The sequence below is a fragment of the Meles meles genome, chromosome 17, assembly GCF_922984935.1.
Source record: "Meles meles chromosome 17, mMelMel3.1 paternal haplotype, whole genome shotgun sequence".
Taxonomy (NCBI): Eukaryota; Metazoa; Chordata; class Mammalia; order Carnivora; family Mustelidae; genus Meles; species Meles meles.
In genome coordinates this window covers 43,514,466-43,531,222 of record NC_060082.1, presented here as the reverse complement: position 1 = coordinate 43,531,222, position 16,757 = coordinate 43,514,466, and the positions used below count along the sequence as shown (strand labels likewise).

At 42.2% G+C, this 16,757-nt stretch overlaps 1 protein-coding gene across 1 annotated transcript in view; it reads right to left on the bottom strand.

The window, feature by feature from the left end:
• PAPPA2 (pappalysin 2) overlaps positions 1 to 16,757 on the bottom strand; it is a 302,543-nt gene that overhangs the window by 159,100 nt on the left and 126,686 nt on the right. The window contains exons 4-6 of the mRNA XM_045982073.1: positions 7,442 to 7,735; positions 5,462 to 5,654; positions 1,865 to 1,986 (exon numbers count right to left, since the gene is read on the bottom strand). Of these exons, the coding sequence (XP_045838029.1) occupies positions 1,865 to 1,986; positions 5,462 to 5,654; positions 7,442 to 7,735 (609 nt within the window). The remainder of the gene's footprint in view (positions 1 to 1,864; positions 1,987 to 5,461; positions 5,655 to 7,441; positions 7,736 to 16,757) is intronic.

The following is a 16,757-nucleotide window of genomic DNA, read 5'->3' as shown; positions in this document are numbered from 1 at the left end:
TGATGTGGGTATTGGATATAGAGTGGCAAACAAGAAAGATAAAAGTCCTGCCCTCCTAATCCTTATGGTAGGGTGATAAATACAAAACTAAATTGATAAAGTGGTAATGGCATCTTTGAAGAAAAAGAAGGATAAAAGACTAGAGAATGAAGGGGTAGGACCAGGGTCTCTTTTAGATTATGGAGCCAAGGAGATTCTCTCCAGAAAGATGACATTTAAGTAGGAAATGTGTCTGGTTCAATTTACTATTCCGCATAGCATTTTAGAAAGTGGTTGGTATTCATGAAGTGTCATTAAATATATTTAGATCATATCTGTAGATACATGTGTTTGCGCGTTCTGCTGGGGATTCAATCACTTTCGTTGTGTATATTTTTTATTTTCGTTGTGTATATTTTAAATATGACTTGGTTCTCCATCTTTTCAAAGCAAAGGAAGGCCAGTATTTCTTAGCAGTATTTTCCAATAGCCATCCCCCAAAACCAGCAGAGTAAAAGGCCTTGGAAGCCACCCCAACACCAGTGTTGTCTCAGAAAGTTTTTATTATGATCTCACGTTAAGACATGAACTGGAGGCCTTCAGAGTTGACCTGGCTTGCCTCAAGACACTATTAGAACCCGGAACTTATCCTTTCACCTCCACAACATAACTTTAAATTTTGCCAAGAATTAAAAGGAGAGAAGTGCAGGGCCGGGGAGGTGAATGGGCATTGGACCACTGGCACAGGACAATTTGTTTGCCACAGAGATGGCCTTTTATGAAAAGCCAATCTCTACATGAGTCCAGCACAATACCAATGTGAGTTTTATAGTCACTTTCCATTCTTCCTTGAAAACTCTCATTTGAAAAAAGTTCCATAAGGTCAATCAAAATCAAATACATTGTCTCCCTCCCAATTTCTCCTGGAGACTCCTGCCATTTGAATAACTAGGAGTTCAAGGGGACATTTCACAGATGCTGTTGACTCTAAAACCAATGTCTTCTTTTTTTTTTTGGTCAGAGTCAAGACAGCAAACTAACTCAAGTAGGACTGTGTCCAACTCATCTTATTAAGTAGTTTTTAGGATCTTAAAGAATACAAGAGAAGGAAAAAGATGATAACTAGGTAAACAATGAAGATGGTGGTCATAGAAGACACTAAGCCATTCAACAGAAGTTGTTAAAACTCATCAACAGCATTTTTCGGATTGAACTGTGATAACATTCATGCTTTAATTTGTCCTAGAGGCCTTGATATAATATGTGAGTGAGTATTAACTGGGGTGAGGACCAGGAAAAGGGACAGCTAAAAACATTTGCCCCTCCTAGAGCCTAACTAAGATCACATCCAAAGCACAACTAGTACCAGGGATTAATAGACTCATAAAATAACATAGATGAGAACGATCAGTTTGGAACACCTAGTCCACCCCACCCCCACCCAGACCAGCTTGGGCTGTACATCAATGTTCCTTGCAATGTGTTCTCTATTACTCTCCTAATAGAGATCAGTTACACTGTTATGTGGCGAGGCTGCTTCATGGGCTGGTGGGTGTGCATAACATGGAACGCCTAAGCTCTCCCCCTGAAGTCCTGAGTCCCTGAGCTCAGCTGTCTTCTCCATCCCTCTGTCCTCTATGCTGACCTCTGCTTCACCACAGCCATTGGGCCTCCATGCTAAGCACATGGGGGACACACAAAGGTACCAGGAAGTCTTTCCCAAGCCCCTGGAGATATCCAGCAAGTCACACACATGCTCACATGTACATACACGTGCGTGTACACACACACAACCTTTTACTCACCATGCCACCATTCCATCCTTTACCCCTGCCCCCATTCTCAGCAGCTACCAAGTAAAAACAAAAAAGCTATGGTCCTTTACCCACAGCCTCCTCTGGAGTCCAGTACCCTGAGGAGTCACACACACGCCGGGAGGAAGCTGTGTGCACGTACTGACGGAACGTCCCATCTTCAGTGCAGGCACCACACACACTGCCTGGGACCCTGCAAAGAAAAGAGGGAAGGGAGGTGAGGGGAAGTGGTAGGATGAACTGGGATCACGAAATTCAGAAGGCCTCTGGGGGTGGGGAGTGGCGGTGGGCATTGAGGCCCTAGGGGGTACCTGGGAACACAACGATTTCTCAGCTCATTTCCTTCTTGTGTGAACCTCATCTTTTAAAAATTCACAGTGACATGAAAATCTCAGGGTTATGAAGCAGAAGAATTTAACTAAGTCATAAAGGAAGCCTGTGGAGATGAAAGTGGTCAGCTTCCATCCTAGGAGCATTCAACACAAAATAATTATAATCTGAATCTTTCAACACAAAACTCCTTACTAGGCTGACTTTCTGTAAGTCATCCAAAGGCCCCTTACATTCCCCCAACTAAAACAGACAGCAATTTTCAGAGTAAACTTATTAGCTATATGTGGTCTTGTGTTTTAAACTCCCTACTTTAAATCACATACATAAAATAAAAGTCATGTGAAATGTAATGCCCCTTGGCAATGCATCACCTATGGGGAACACGTTCAAATTTCTTACCATGATCCAAAGTTCTTCACTAGCTAACTCCAGCCTTACTCACTTGAGCTCTTCTATGAACATATGTTCCCAGCACAATGAACAAATCACCATTCCTCAAATACAGCATGCATGTGAAATATGCTCTTTTCTCTCCTGAAAAATAGCCTTTTCAAGGCTCTCTGCTTAGCAAACTCCTACTCATCCTTCAAAACCCATTCAAATGTAACCTTGGCAGTGGCACTTAGTTTTACTCCTCAGCATGGTGGGCACACCCTCCTCTACACACCCATCACAGCTTCTGGCTCCTGTCTTGGGGCACTGCTCTGTGGTGTTGAAAATCCCACTCCCATTCTCTCCTTTGCCTGTGAACAGGTTCACACAAGCTCTGTTCTTTCTGTCCCCAGCAATTAGCACAGGGACTGGCCTCAGCAGTCCTTCTGTGAGAGCTTTTTTTTGGGGGGCATCCCTGAGACTATTAGTACAGTTTACAAAGAGCCCTTTAACTGCTAAATAATAAGGGGAGACGAGGCTCCTCTCTGATACTTAGAATCTTTTCAGGAGCCCAACTGTGAATGACGCATCTGAAAATTAAGACAGCAAGTCAAGTTCCCTCACAGGTAGAGAAAGAAAATGAATAGCTTGTAATACACTAGAAAAATAACATAATTGGTAAATAGAGGTAATAATTACGTTACCAGCTCCCTTTTTTTTTCCCCCAGTTCTCATTTCTAAGCACCTCATCTGCCTAGCATTGTGCCACTAGGTGCTTTTCATAAATGATCTCTAATCCCTAAGAGAACTCGGTGTTTACAAATGAGGATACTCAGGCTCAGAGAGATTAAATCAACTGCCTAAGGTCACAGAAAGTTCCTTCGTTCCTTTGAGCAAGTTCCCCCAAGTCCGGCACTTTGGCAATGAAACCCTCAAGTGTCCGGCACTTTGGCAATGAAAAGGTGCAGATAAGTCCAACCTCTGACTCCAGTCAGCACCCACTTCTGGTGCAGACACAACTCCAAACCACATTTCCTTGATGTACTTGGCCTTTCCCGGCTGCCGCTGAGTGCGTGGTTGGGCTCCTCTCTGACATAAGAATTCCAAATACCTACTGGGGAGGAGTAAACATAACTCCAAGTGTGACACAAATCGCTGGGTATGTGACGTGCGTCTCCTGACACACGTGTTGGGAGGCCTCCGTGCCGTGGCCCACCTCGCTGAGAGAAGGAAGCAAATTACAGCCTTTTCTGCCAACAGACTCGCAGCATGCCAGAACTGATGTCTGCTTTATCGTAACGTTTGTACCAGAGGGAGAATTGAGAGATTAAATTGTTTACATGTGTTATATAAACTGATACAAAACTCCAGTCTGCGCATGCCCCCAGAGGACTGACTGTTCAGCCAGTCCGACCGAAGCCGCACGGGGCCACCCTTGCAGGAAGAGGGTTCTTAAACACATCACATTTGTTGACTCACAGATGGAGCCCGTGAGAGCTTGGGTGCTGATGACAATCATAACTGCTTTGTAGGGTCCTTACGTTCTAAGTGATGTCATGCACTAAGCACACATTGAGGTATCTAGGACAGGTACCAAGATCCAGAAGGCTGGGAATACCACTTTGAAAAAGGATTTGCTGGCTTCCTCCCATCCCTGTCTCTTCCTGTCTTCTCTGCCAGGCTTCTAAGAAAGATGGAGAACATGGAAATGTGCTCCAGGGACATCCAGCTCCGTGGCCGGGGCCTGATACCCAGTACGGAAGGGTGACACCTAGAAGAGGGGCTATCAGTGTGCTAAATGGGAAAGCTTTAAGGTCAGAGAAACGATCTATTTGGGTTTCCTGCTTCAGAAATCCCAGCGGATGTCCCGCGTCCGCCTTATTCAATTGTGGAGTCTTGGGCCAGCCCCCAAGTGCTTCTCTGTGCCTTGGTTTCCTAACTCACATGGCTTGTGCTCACCTCAAGGACCAGATCAGACACCTGCTGGTAAAACACCCCGCGCAATGCTTCACACAAAGATGGACCAGAGATGAGAGGCCCTGTTATTATTGCAAACACAGGGGCTGGGCTTGAGAGTGGAGAGCCTCCGCAGGCCACCGAGATGGAGTTCTGGCCCTGCTCAGGGAAACCACATTCCCCAACCTCCCATCAACGGTCCAATGTGTTGCTTTTCCTTCCTTTCTCCCTTTTTACCAAACTTTCCCTGGTATTCACACATACCAATATGCAAAGGATAAATAAAAGCTAATTTTAGATATAATGACTCTCTTTAAAAAACACATATCAGGTGTCTGTGGTGGCAGGCCCTGAGACCGAGATGCAAAGAATAGTCCTTCCCTAAGGAGTTGTGGTGCATAGGGGCAAACAGGGAAATACCCGAATAATGACTCCACAAGGCAGCAGCCCCCAAGTGGGACAGGCACCGGGCACGGCAGGAAGCAGAGAAGGCATCAGAAACACCACGCAAGCCGGTGAAGGCCCCACACACATGTGTGGCAGACCCCCCCCACCCCCAGAATGGCCTAAAGGCAGGCACCTCACCTCCTTTCCCCCAACACCACCGTGCAAGGAGCAGGCCCCTGCTTTTCCACAATGGCTGACCTGGGCAGACAGCAAAGCCCACCTCCACTTTGTCAGGTCATCTTTATCACATTCATCAACCTCTTCGTGGCTCCTGGAAGCCTGCCAGCTGTGACATTCCAGAGGAAACAGGTGCCCGGCCCCTCGCCAAGGAGTGAGTACACATGATGAGCCTCTGGCTTACCTGAGCGCCCTGTGAGCTCCACTAAGGAGATGGGGACAGAGCAGGACGGGGCCGGGAGGGGCAGCCCTGAGCAGTGGTGCGTGTGTTGATTAATCGTTCCACACCGGGGCTCCCCCCACTCCACGTTCTTCCCCTCGTGTACAGTAAATGCCACAGAGAACACAGAGCGGCTGGCCCGTGGCAAGCGCCTCTCTCTCACCTGTCATACACAACCCCACTGATTGGAGGAAGCCAGTGGATGGTGAGGGAGGTGTGGGTCTGCCCGATGACCATGGGTGGGATGGGAATGGGGGTGGGCTTCCGACTCTGACTCCACTGCTGATACGCAAGATCCAAATAGCAGTGCATCCGGGCCACTTGGTTCGGGGTGAAGCTGTCAGTGCAGCTGTCATCTGCAGAGACAAAAAAAAAAAAAAAAAAGGAACAGGAGAGATAAAGGTCTTAACTTGGAAAGAACACCAAGACAGGGGGGAGGTCTGCCTTGCTTGTGCCCTAAGTCCCTAGCACCCAACACAATGCCTCACACTCCCTGGGTTCCATTAAGACTTGCCAAATGACTAAATGTATTCTGTTCCAGAGAGTATCGAAGCTGCAAGTGGGAAAGAGAAGGCACAGCATAGTGCTTGCTTATCCCTAAAGCAGGACCATTACCCTGCTGTTGGACTGAGCCAGGGTAAGACTCATGCCCTGGGGCAGAAGATTGCTCCTAGCTGAAGGTTACTTATTCAGGAAACCACAAGATGGCAGTGTTTCAGCATATGGCCTTTTTATTCATGACCGTTTCTGGAGTTGCAGACACCTGCTTTATGCCGGGTGACTCTACTAAGGTTAGGGGATTCAGTGGAGATGGTCGAGGAAATAGGGAACCAAAACATCGAGGATGCAGTAGGGCTGGGAATGGAGGTCTCCAGCTTATTTCTGGAGCTGGCAACATCTCCCTATTAGACATAATTTTCACAGGGATGAAAAAGGAGTTATCTTAGTTTTAGGGTCACAGGGCTGGAAAAGGACTTATCTTAGTTTTAGGACCTTTTTAAATAAGAGCACGCTAGTCAAATACTGCCCCCTGATTCTCAGATGTTTTCACAGCTCTGTCTTCTGCACCCCATTGTCTGGTCTCTCCTGGCAAGGGCCACTGTGTCCTAGTTGGGGGAGGGAGGGATGTTGGTCCTCATGAATTCAAGGCACCTGATTTATACACCAAAATGAGACATGGATGGAAATATATTGATTAGTCATGAGCAGGACCAGCTCACCACTCTTTTCTTCCCTTCAAAGGCATGACCAAGGTCTTGGGATTTATCCTTTGTTTTTTTTCTTTTTTGGGATAGTCCTAGAATTTATCACCAAAAAAGCCCCTGGGCCTTACTGAAAAATCATTTCCTTCCTTCTCCTTAGAATAAATCATCAAATCAAATCAATCCTTACTTGTAGGGATAAATTTGAGTCCATTAGCAAGAGACTATGATTAGTACTACTTTTTGCCAGAAATGAGGAAGGTGAAAGAGGACAGGAAGAGACATAATCCAGGATAACAAGACCAAATAATAGGGTTGTTTCCAGGGCCAGGAGAGTAGAACCATTTTTTAAATGAGACAATATTTTTTTCTTTTTTGGTAGACAAGCTGAGAATCAGCCCATGGGGCTAATGCTCGAGGAAGCAAATCTGATACCTTAAATAAAAATAACAAAATAAAGAGGAATCCTGATCTTGAGCTTAAAATTAACCAGGTCCATCTTCTTGACCACCAACTGCAAAAACAGCACAGAGCCACCTTGACCCAGGAACTTCTTTCCCCATCACTATTTGAGTCTGCTTCGGAATGAATGCCTAAGAACATGGCTATGAACAAAAATAACCAAGTTCTAAGGAGCAAAGGAATCTCAAGAGAACTTTTGGTTTTATCCCATTTTGAAACTATCCAAGATAAAATTGTATTCTTCTTTCTATCTTTCGCAGAGGAGAATCCAGTCCACAAGATCTCTTAATATCTTTATATTTCTTTAAGTTCTTCAAAGGCATGAGAAAAAAGAATATGCTGTGATAAGTATCTCTGGCATAAATGACCGACCACTTCACAGTCCTCGCCACCTCCCACACCTCCACAGCCCACCCCAGCCACAAAGGGCTCCCATGTAATCGTAGTAGGAAATATTCCCATCGAGACTGGTGTGGTACCTGTATAGCTCATGTAGTTGCTGAATGGAGCCCCAGGGAAGTGGGTGAAGCCACAGGTGTCATTGACAGGCTCTGGGTCCTGGCACAGCTTACTCTTGGGAGTAGGGGCAGTGTCGGCACAGAGGTCTCCCGTATCCATGGACGGCACTGTCTCCCTACAGGGGTCATCACAGGATTCCCTCTCGCTGACCCCTTTGAAGACATGGTAGAGTCCCAGGACATGCCCCACCTCATGGATCATAATGTTGGTATGGCCAGGCATGCCATAATAGGCTGGGTTGAGGACAACGCCACCTGCAATGGAAGGTTTGGAAAACATCTCTAAGCATGTAATGAATAGCAACCCACTGATCCTTAATTATGGCTTCTGGTAAACACCGTGTTCTATTTCAGCCTCTAAGGGAACACTTTAGAACTTCTAGTGGTATTCAGTCCCTGCTCTTCCCTTTGGTCACAAACACCCTCTAAGCTAATCAATAAACATGTCTTTAACCCCTAGCATAGATGAGTGCTGTACTGGAAGGAAGGGTTAGCACTAAAGATGACATGACATGATAGAGGGCCAGGATTCTCAGGGCTGACTACACATTAACATCTCCTAGTGGAGTTAAAAAAACACAGATGTCCTAAAGACCTAAATGTAAGACCCAAAACTATAAAATCCTAGAGGAGAGCACAGACAGTAATATCTCTGACATTGGCTGTAGCAACATTTTTCTCGATATGTCTCCTGTGGCGAGGGAAAGAAAAGCATAAATAAACAATTGAGACTGTATCAAAATAAAAAGCTTCTGCAGTGAAGGAAACAATCAATAAAACTAAAAGGCAACCAACTGAATGGGAAAATATTTACAAACGACACATCTGATAAAGGGCTAATATATCCAAAATACATGAAGAACTCATACAACTCAACACCTTCCAAAATAAATAATCCTATTTAAAAATAGGCAGAAGAAATGAACAGACGTTTATCAAAGGAGAAATCCAGATGACCAACAGACACATAAAAAGATGTTCAATATCACTCATTATCAGGGGAACACTAGGAGGGGATATCATCTCATACCTGTCAGAATGGCTACAATCAAAACCACAGGAAACAAGTATTGAGGAAGGTGTGGAGAAATGGGAACGCTCTTGCACTGTTGGTGGGAATGTAAATCGGTGCAGCCACTCTGGAGAACAGTTACAGAGATTCCTCAAAAAGTTAAAAAGAGAACTATTCTACTATCCAGTAATCACCACTGGGTACTTACCCCTAACCTATAAAAATACTAATTCAAAGGGATACATACACCCTGATGTCTATAGCAGCATTATCTACCATAGCCAAATTATGGAAGCACTCCAAGTGTCCATTGATGGATGAATTGATAAAGAAGAATGGAATATATATACACAATGGAAGAGTATGTGTGTGTGTGTATATATATACAGACATACACACACACATATGCATACACACATGTATACACATTGGAATATATATACATAATGGAAGAATGTGTGTGTGTGTGTATATACAGACATATACACACATTCATACACACACATATACACAATGGAATATATATACACAATGCAAGAGTACTGTGTGTATACACATGCACACACACACACATACACACACACAGGAACATTATTCAGCCATTAAAAAGAATGAAATCTTGCCATTTGCAACAACATGAATGGAGCTAGAGAATATCATGCTAAGTGAAATAAGTCAGTCAGAGAAAGGCAAATATCCTATGATTTCACTCATATGTGAAACTTAAGAAACAAAACAAATGAGCAAAGGACAAAAAAGAGAGAGATAAGCCAAGAAACAGACTCCTAACTACAGAGAACAAAATGATGATTACCAGAGGAGAGGTGGGTGGGAGAGTAGCCACAATCAGCGATGGCGATTAAAGAGTATGCTTGTTGTGATGAACACTAGGTGATGTATGGAATTGGTGAATCACTGTACTGCATACCTGACACTAATATAACACTATATGTTAACTATACTGGGATTAAAGTAAAAGAAAAAATTAAAAATCCACTACACTGGTAGACATGTAAATTAGTAAAATTATGGAAAAGAGAATGGATATTCCCCAATCTATGTTTAATTATAATTAATTCATTCAAAAAAATAAACATATGTAGAAGCAAAAACAAACAAAACCCCACAGATATCCAAATCCTAGCCCAGATGAAATGAATCCAAATATTCAAAGATGAGGATATGTGCCTCAGTATTTTTTTAAAAGATTTTATTTATTCATTCATTCATTCATTCATTTGACAGAGAGAGGGAACACAAGCAGGGAGATTGGCAGACAGAGTGAGAAGCAGGCTTCCCGCTGAGCAGAGAGCCTGATGTGGGGCCATATTCCAGGACCCTGGGATCATGACCTGAGCCAAAGGCAGACACTTAACCAACTGAGCCACACAGGCATCCTGCCTCAGTATTTTTTCTTTTTTTTTGAAAGGACAGACACAACTGTATCTTGTGTTTAATCATCAAGAAATTATGAAACAAGATGGGATTGGGAGGGAGACAAACCATAAATGACTCTTAATCTCACAAAACAAACTGGGGGTTGCTGGGGGGAGGTGGGATTGGGAGAGGGGGAGGGGGCTATGGACATTGGGGAGGGTATGTGCTATCGTGAGTGCTGTGAAGTGTGTAAACCTGGCGATTCACAGACCTGTACCCCTGGGGATGAAAATACATTATATGTTTATTAAAAAAAAAAATTTGGAAGGGGAGGCGAACCATAAGAGACTATGGACTCTGAAAAACAACCTGAGGGTTTTGAAGGGTCAGGGGTGGGAGGTTGGGGGAACAGGTGGTGGGTAATGGGGAGGACACGTTTTGCATGGAGCACTGGGTGTTGTGCAAAAACAATGAATACTGTTACGCTGAAAAAATAAATAACATGGGAAAAAAATGCTTCAGAAGAAGAAATTAGTACACAAAGAAATATGGGTATATCAATATATTACATCCAAAACATAATATACATATTAATCTAAATATGTAAAATATTATAATCTATACTTAGTCATTATTTAGACAGAATATAATAAAACAAGTCAAGCAAAGAAACAAATAACAACAATTAAACTATTGAAACATAACCCAATCTGAATGAGTTCCCAGAGCCTGTAAATTAAAATTCTCTTCCTCCATTTTAGATACTGTAATGTCAGGTCAGATGTTATAATGGAAACCAATGCATCAAAGAATATTCTTCCCTTTTCTTTATTGTACAGTATCTACAGATGGTGACATGGGAGGCAGCATGCTGAACTGAAAAAAAGCATCAGATGCCTAGATTTAGTTCCTGCCTTTATATACAAGCTGAGTGATCTTGGGTAAGTCACTTCATCTTTCTAAGCTTTAATTTTCTCCTATAAAATGGAGATAAAAATAATACTAATATCAATACTACCAAGATTAATGTTTATGTCATATAGCTGTTCAAATGGTTACATGAGCAAATGTACATGAATATCTCTGTAGAAATGCTAAATCTTATGTTAAGTTTATCCTCTATGTAGTTATTTCCATAAAAATCTTTAAAAATTTTTATCTGGAACTTATATTCATTTAATTAATAGACTTTGATTTTTAGAACAGTTATGGAATTATTAAAAAAATTGAGAAGTACAGAGAATTCTTTACTTTTGGTTGTCATAACTATGAAAAGGTGTTACTGGCATCAAGTAGGTAGAGGCTAGATTATACTAATAAGCACCCTGTAATGCACAGGGCAGTTCTCTACAATAATTTTTCAGCCAAAAATTTCAGTGGTTCTAAGTTTAAAACACTCTGGTCTATCTCTTAATTCTATAGTTAGCTTTTTAAGACTTTGAAAGCAGAGGATATATTTAAAAAATAATAAAGTATGCACCTTATAATATATTTTGTACAGAATGAACATGTAATCACTGATTTAAGTCTAATTTCAGTGACTAGTCTACCTTAACTTTTTTTTTTTTACTATGGCAAAATGGGTAAATTTGTTAAGTTTTGAGAATGAGGAAGGGAATCTGAGTTATCATTACAAAGGACCATTATTATAAATGACATTTTACCATACCAAAAAAACTATTTTTAAACCAAAATTTTTAGAACAGTTTTAGATATACAGAAAAATTGAGATGACAACAGAAATTTACATGTCCATACTCAATTCTTCTTTACACAATTCCTCTTATTATTAATATTTTGCATCAATATGGTACTTTTTATAATTAATAAACAAACACTGATACATTATTATTGAGTAAAGTCCATATTTTATTCAGATTTCTTCACTTTTTACTTAATGTCCTTTTACTATTCCAAAGTCTGTATATCTTGTGATAATTTCTTCATTTATTCCATTATTGTCTTTATTTCTAGTTAAGTTAAATTTCTTGTAATGAAATATTTTAATTATCTCCTCATTTCTCATTTCTGCCTCAGTATTTTTTTAAACTTCTCCAGTTGAGAGCCATTGGTCTGGGTGAAAGCATATGCGGTTTAGAGCCAGGGAAGTCTGTGTCTGAACCCTGACCCTCCACATATCAGCTCTGAGTTCTTGAACACCTATTTGACCTGCTAGAACCTCAGTTTTATTATCTGTAGTGAAGATGACGACACCTAGTTCTTGGTTTTTGTAGGTTTGGGTTTTCTAAAGCATTTGCCACACCATAGGAGTTTAGTAATGACAGTTATGTGTGCTGCTTGTGATTTCATGATCCCTACTCAGAAGGAGCCAACAACCATTGAGACAAAAGACAAGTCCAACCAAACGATCATGCAATTCAGAATGTCAGGACTGCAGAACTCCAGGAATAAGACCCATCCTCGCTTCCCCAAAATCTCCCCCAAACACCAGGGGAGGTGTTTCAGAGAAGAGTTCATTGGATCCAGTCTGGGCTTGGATTAAAGTAGTAGTATCATTGTAACTTTACAAAAGGAAAGGCTAAAGACTTCTAAGTGCCCCAATTTCTATATGTCTAGCTTCCCAATCCCCGCTTTCTTCCTCTCCTCATGTTTGAAACCACTTGACCTTCCTTCTTTGTCTCCAAAAATTGGCAGGATCAGGCCTCATCCTCATCTCTAAGACCTGAAACAGGTCATGTCAAGAGCTCTAGAGCAACCCTCTCTGGTTATATTTCCAGGCTGCACCTGCCCCTCTATCCCAGATCTGATCCCAATTCCCAAGACTTGTTTCATTCATCCTACCTGAGCCCTCTCTCTCTCAATAGCCTAGTGAGTACAGCATTCCCCCCCAAAGAACAGCCTGCCTCTCTTTCTCAGGATCATATTCCAGGGATTGTGTCTCATTCCTGAATTCTATGTGATGCGCTACAGACAACTACATACATGGTTTTATGGATATAGCAGAATCACAGAATCACAGCTAGAGCAGAATCTGGTGCCACACCCACTGGTTTTTGCGATAAGTGACTCAGTCTGCCCATGTAGTTACTACCTCACTGCCAATGGCAGTTTCTAAATTCAAGTTTGAGCTTCTTCCCTTCTACTCAGACAAGCTGACATTAACCAAGCCATGTCAAGACCCATCCTGAAATAATACTGTCTACTCTCACATGTAAAACAGAGCCAGACCTTGTCTCCCTTGTGTATCATTTCTATCACTTCCAGTAAAAGTTCTTGTTCTCCACCATAAGAGACTATGGACTCTGAAAAACAACCTGAGGGTTTTGAAGGGTCAGGGGTGGGAGGTTGGGGGAACAGGTGGTGGGTAATAGGGAGGGCACGTTTTGCATGGAGCACTGGGTGTTGTGCAAAAACAATGAATACTGTTACGCTGAAAAAAATAAATAAAATGAAAAAAAAAAGTTCTTGTTCTCCAAGATTAACCTTTTTTCTTTTTATAAAATTATTTTCTGTATATTTATCTCATTTATGCATCATTATGTCAGTATAATGTTAAAGTAATTTGAAAACAGATCTATTTCAGTAACAACCAGAATGCCCCATATCTGAATAAAGCCACCAAAATACAGCATTTCCACATTTCAAGATGCCAACTCCTTGATGTTTACATCAACTGCAGTACTATTCATCATCAAAGTTCATATGCCTTTATGCTCTCTGCTCTCCTTCACTCACATCAGCAAATGTACTCCAAGTGCACGGTGTTGTGTGTAAGCACCTTCACTCCCTTACAGCTTCCTCCACCAGACCCACTTAACCTCTTTCCCTTTTCCTTTACCTTCCCCACAGCTAAGCAAGGTTTAGATTTTTTTTAAATCAGACATAAATAGGACTTTTAAAGGCTACAATTCACCTATAAATGACCCACATGGAGTTCTTCCTAAATCATGCGGTATCCCATGGCTAAGCAGGCTTGAGAAAAAAGCAGCATGGCACACCCACCTCCTGCAGATTTACAGGTGCCTGAGAATTGTTCTGCTAAAGGACCTGAGAAGCCCTGCAGCAATTCTGTGTAACCCTTTACTTCCCAAACTCATCTGAACAGAATCTGTTTGGTGTAGAATACCTTTTGACATATAGAGCACAATTCATGGAACACTACCAAAGACAAAGAAAACTCCCAACCAATAGTTATTTTCTACCCATACATATGACCAGTCCACCCCAAGTCCTCTTGGGATCTTCTCCAGTGATAGGAGAAAGGGGTTATAGGGGCACCTGGGTAGCTGAGTTGGTTAAGCATATGCATTTGGCTCTGGGTCATGATTTCAGGGTCCTGGGATCAAGGCCTGAGTCAGTTAGGCTCCCTGCTCAGTGCAGAGCCTGCTTCTCCCTCTCCTTCTGCTGCTCTCCCCTGCTTGTATGCTCTCTCTGGCTCTCTCTCTCTCTCTCTCTCTCAAATAAATAAAAAACTTTAACTAAAATAGTAATAAGAAGAAAGTGGTTATACCTGAACAGAAATAAGACTCCGAGAAGAAGGCATGGCAAAAATAGGAAGGAGGGATGACTAGGAATGTGGTCTTGGGGACACTGGAGAAGGATATGTGGGTGGTCATTGTAACAGTGGGTGTCTCATCGACCTGCAGAAGTTTTTGCCTCCACCCCAAAAGAGATATTTACAAATCTAGAATATGTTCCTTTCAATAAACCGGGATAAAATATGGTATTAAATGGGGGGAGTGTGGGATTCTCTTGTCTTCAGTTGAATTGCTTTCTTTGTGATTTCTGCTTTTACTTATGACACTGAAACAGGAAGTAAAAGAGACATGTCAGTGTGTTTTCAACAATATCTTCATTCCTCAGTCTTCACTCTAAGACACTATCAGACTCTGTCTTCAGTCACCTCCCCAACACCTGTCCTACAAGGCTGCCTAGGAACCAATGACAAAACCCAGGAGTGCCTACTCAGGGGAAACTCTGAAGCAATAGTGTGAATGGAGGGCAACATTTTGGAAATCCTCACATTTTATCCCAGGGGCTCCCAGCCCTTTACCCCATTGTCAATTCAGGAAGCCAGACCCTTCTGTATTCATCCATTACCTCACTAGGAGGTATAAGATTCAGTGAAAAGTAAAAAAAAAAAAAAAAAGAAGCCCTTTCCTGACTGTGAGACTTCCAAAGTCTATGCCATTTGGGCCCTGATGTGATGCAGGGTTTAGCTAGCATGGTATGTGAGTGGAGGAGAGTGATCTCTGCCTCACATTACCCAAGCCACCATCACATCTTAGCCTGGAACAAATTCTTCGGAGCTGGAGGAAGAGAAAAAAGACAAAAGAGATAATGAGAATATACAGATGGTGATGGGTCCAGATAAAGTGCACTGTATTCTATATTTCATATCCCAGTAAAAGGATTCAAAACAGGTACACGTGATCTGACAGCAAGGGGATCTTGCCTTATTCCAGGAATGGATTCCTGAGTAAGAGCCCTAGTTCTAGAGAAAAATGGCTAAGAGCAAAGACTGACAGACAACCTCCCAGAGATCACCTAAAGGAATCTTATGATGGAAACAATGGCAATCTCATGTGACCAGCATCCCTGACAAAATGCATCCTTTCCCTATAACCTTGGCTTCCATAAGCCATCTCTAGAGTCATCTACAGCCCCAGGCAAAAAGAAGCTTACTGACTAAGCGTAAATGTCTACTACCCAGCTAAGCAGGGACTCAAAATAGAAATTACGTTCAATTATAGAATAAATAAAAGTTACATTTCTTGCACACCTTAATGGATATACTGAGACTTGAAGTTACTTCATGCCACTACCACTAACTTGTACATAGAACATAATATGAATGGGACTCCCTGGATGTAGCAACTCGTGGCCACATGTGGCACAACTAGCTGTTGCTTAATAGAGTGACGGGGGAGCACAAATATGGTCGTAGAAGACCTTTCAGCCTTGGATATAAGGGACAAGCTAAAACAATTAGACAGGGTTGTTGTGTGGTCTAGGGGATGGTGTAGGGGAAGAAAAAAAGAGAAGTTGCTGATTAAAAGATGACATTTCAGTAGGAGAGAGCCAAAGTCCCAAGGTGATGCTGCTTTCCCAAGTTCCAAGTGGCTTTTCCCAGCTTTAGTACAAGACCGCAGAGTGGCATATAGTAAAGAGAATGATTCCCAAAGCTACTTCTACTTTAAAAAACAAAACAAAATAAAACAAACAAACAAACAAAAAATCCCACAGGCAGTTTGAGGAAAGGACATGGGTTGAAATGACTTTGAAACAGTTCTATAAAATTTTTAGGGCCGAATGTTATATGGCCATAAAATAAGGAGGTTGAGGTCTGCAGGTGCCTACGTGATTACTTCCAGTTACTGGCTAAAATACACTTCCCCAAACACACCCTCCACAATGAAGGGACAAAGCCATCAAAGTACACATAGGGGTTCAAGGAAGAAGCACTCCGGGGCAGGGCAAGGGAGGAAAGTGCAGAGGTAGACTGAAAAGACAAAGGGAAAGAAAGAAATGGAGAAGATTGGGAAAAAAAAAAAGAAGAAGAAGAGATCACAGGAGCTAGAAAGAGCAACAAGCTTTTAATAAAACCAGCCCAGAATCTATTCATCTCGAAATCTTGCATTGGCTCCTTAGTTTTACAGCCTGTGGTCTCATAGGAGGAAGTCCTTGTTCAGGACAACACTGAACCAAGACAAGAATGCCTACAGGGTGAAGAGTTTACAGTCTGATGTCATTTTCTGTCTTCTTCTATACTCTCTCAGCCACTCCTACTGCCAAGCACGCAGGGCTCTCCAGCCACCACCATACTGTAGGAGAAAAGTAATCTGATTAAAGCTGGAAGGTGTTTTCACTGAGGCATTCCAGACAGTATGTTAATCCTTTTTTGCTTGTGGATGAGGGTAGTGCTAC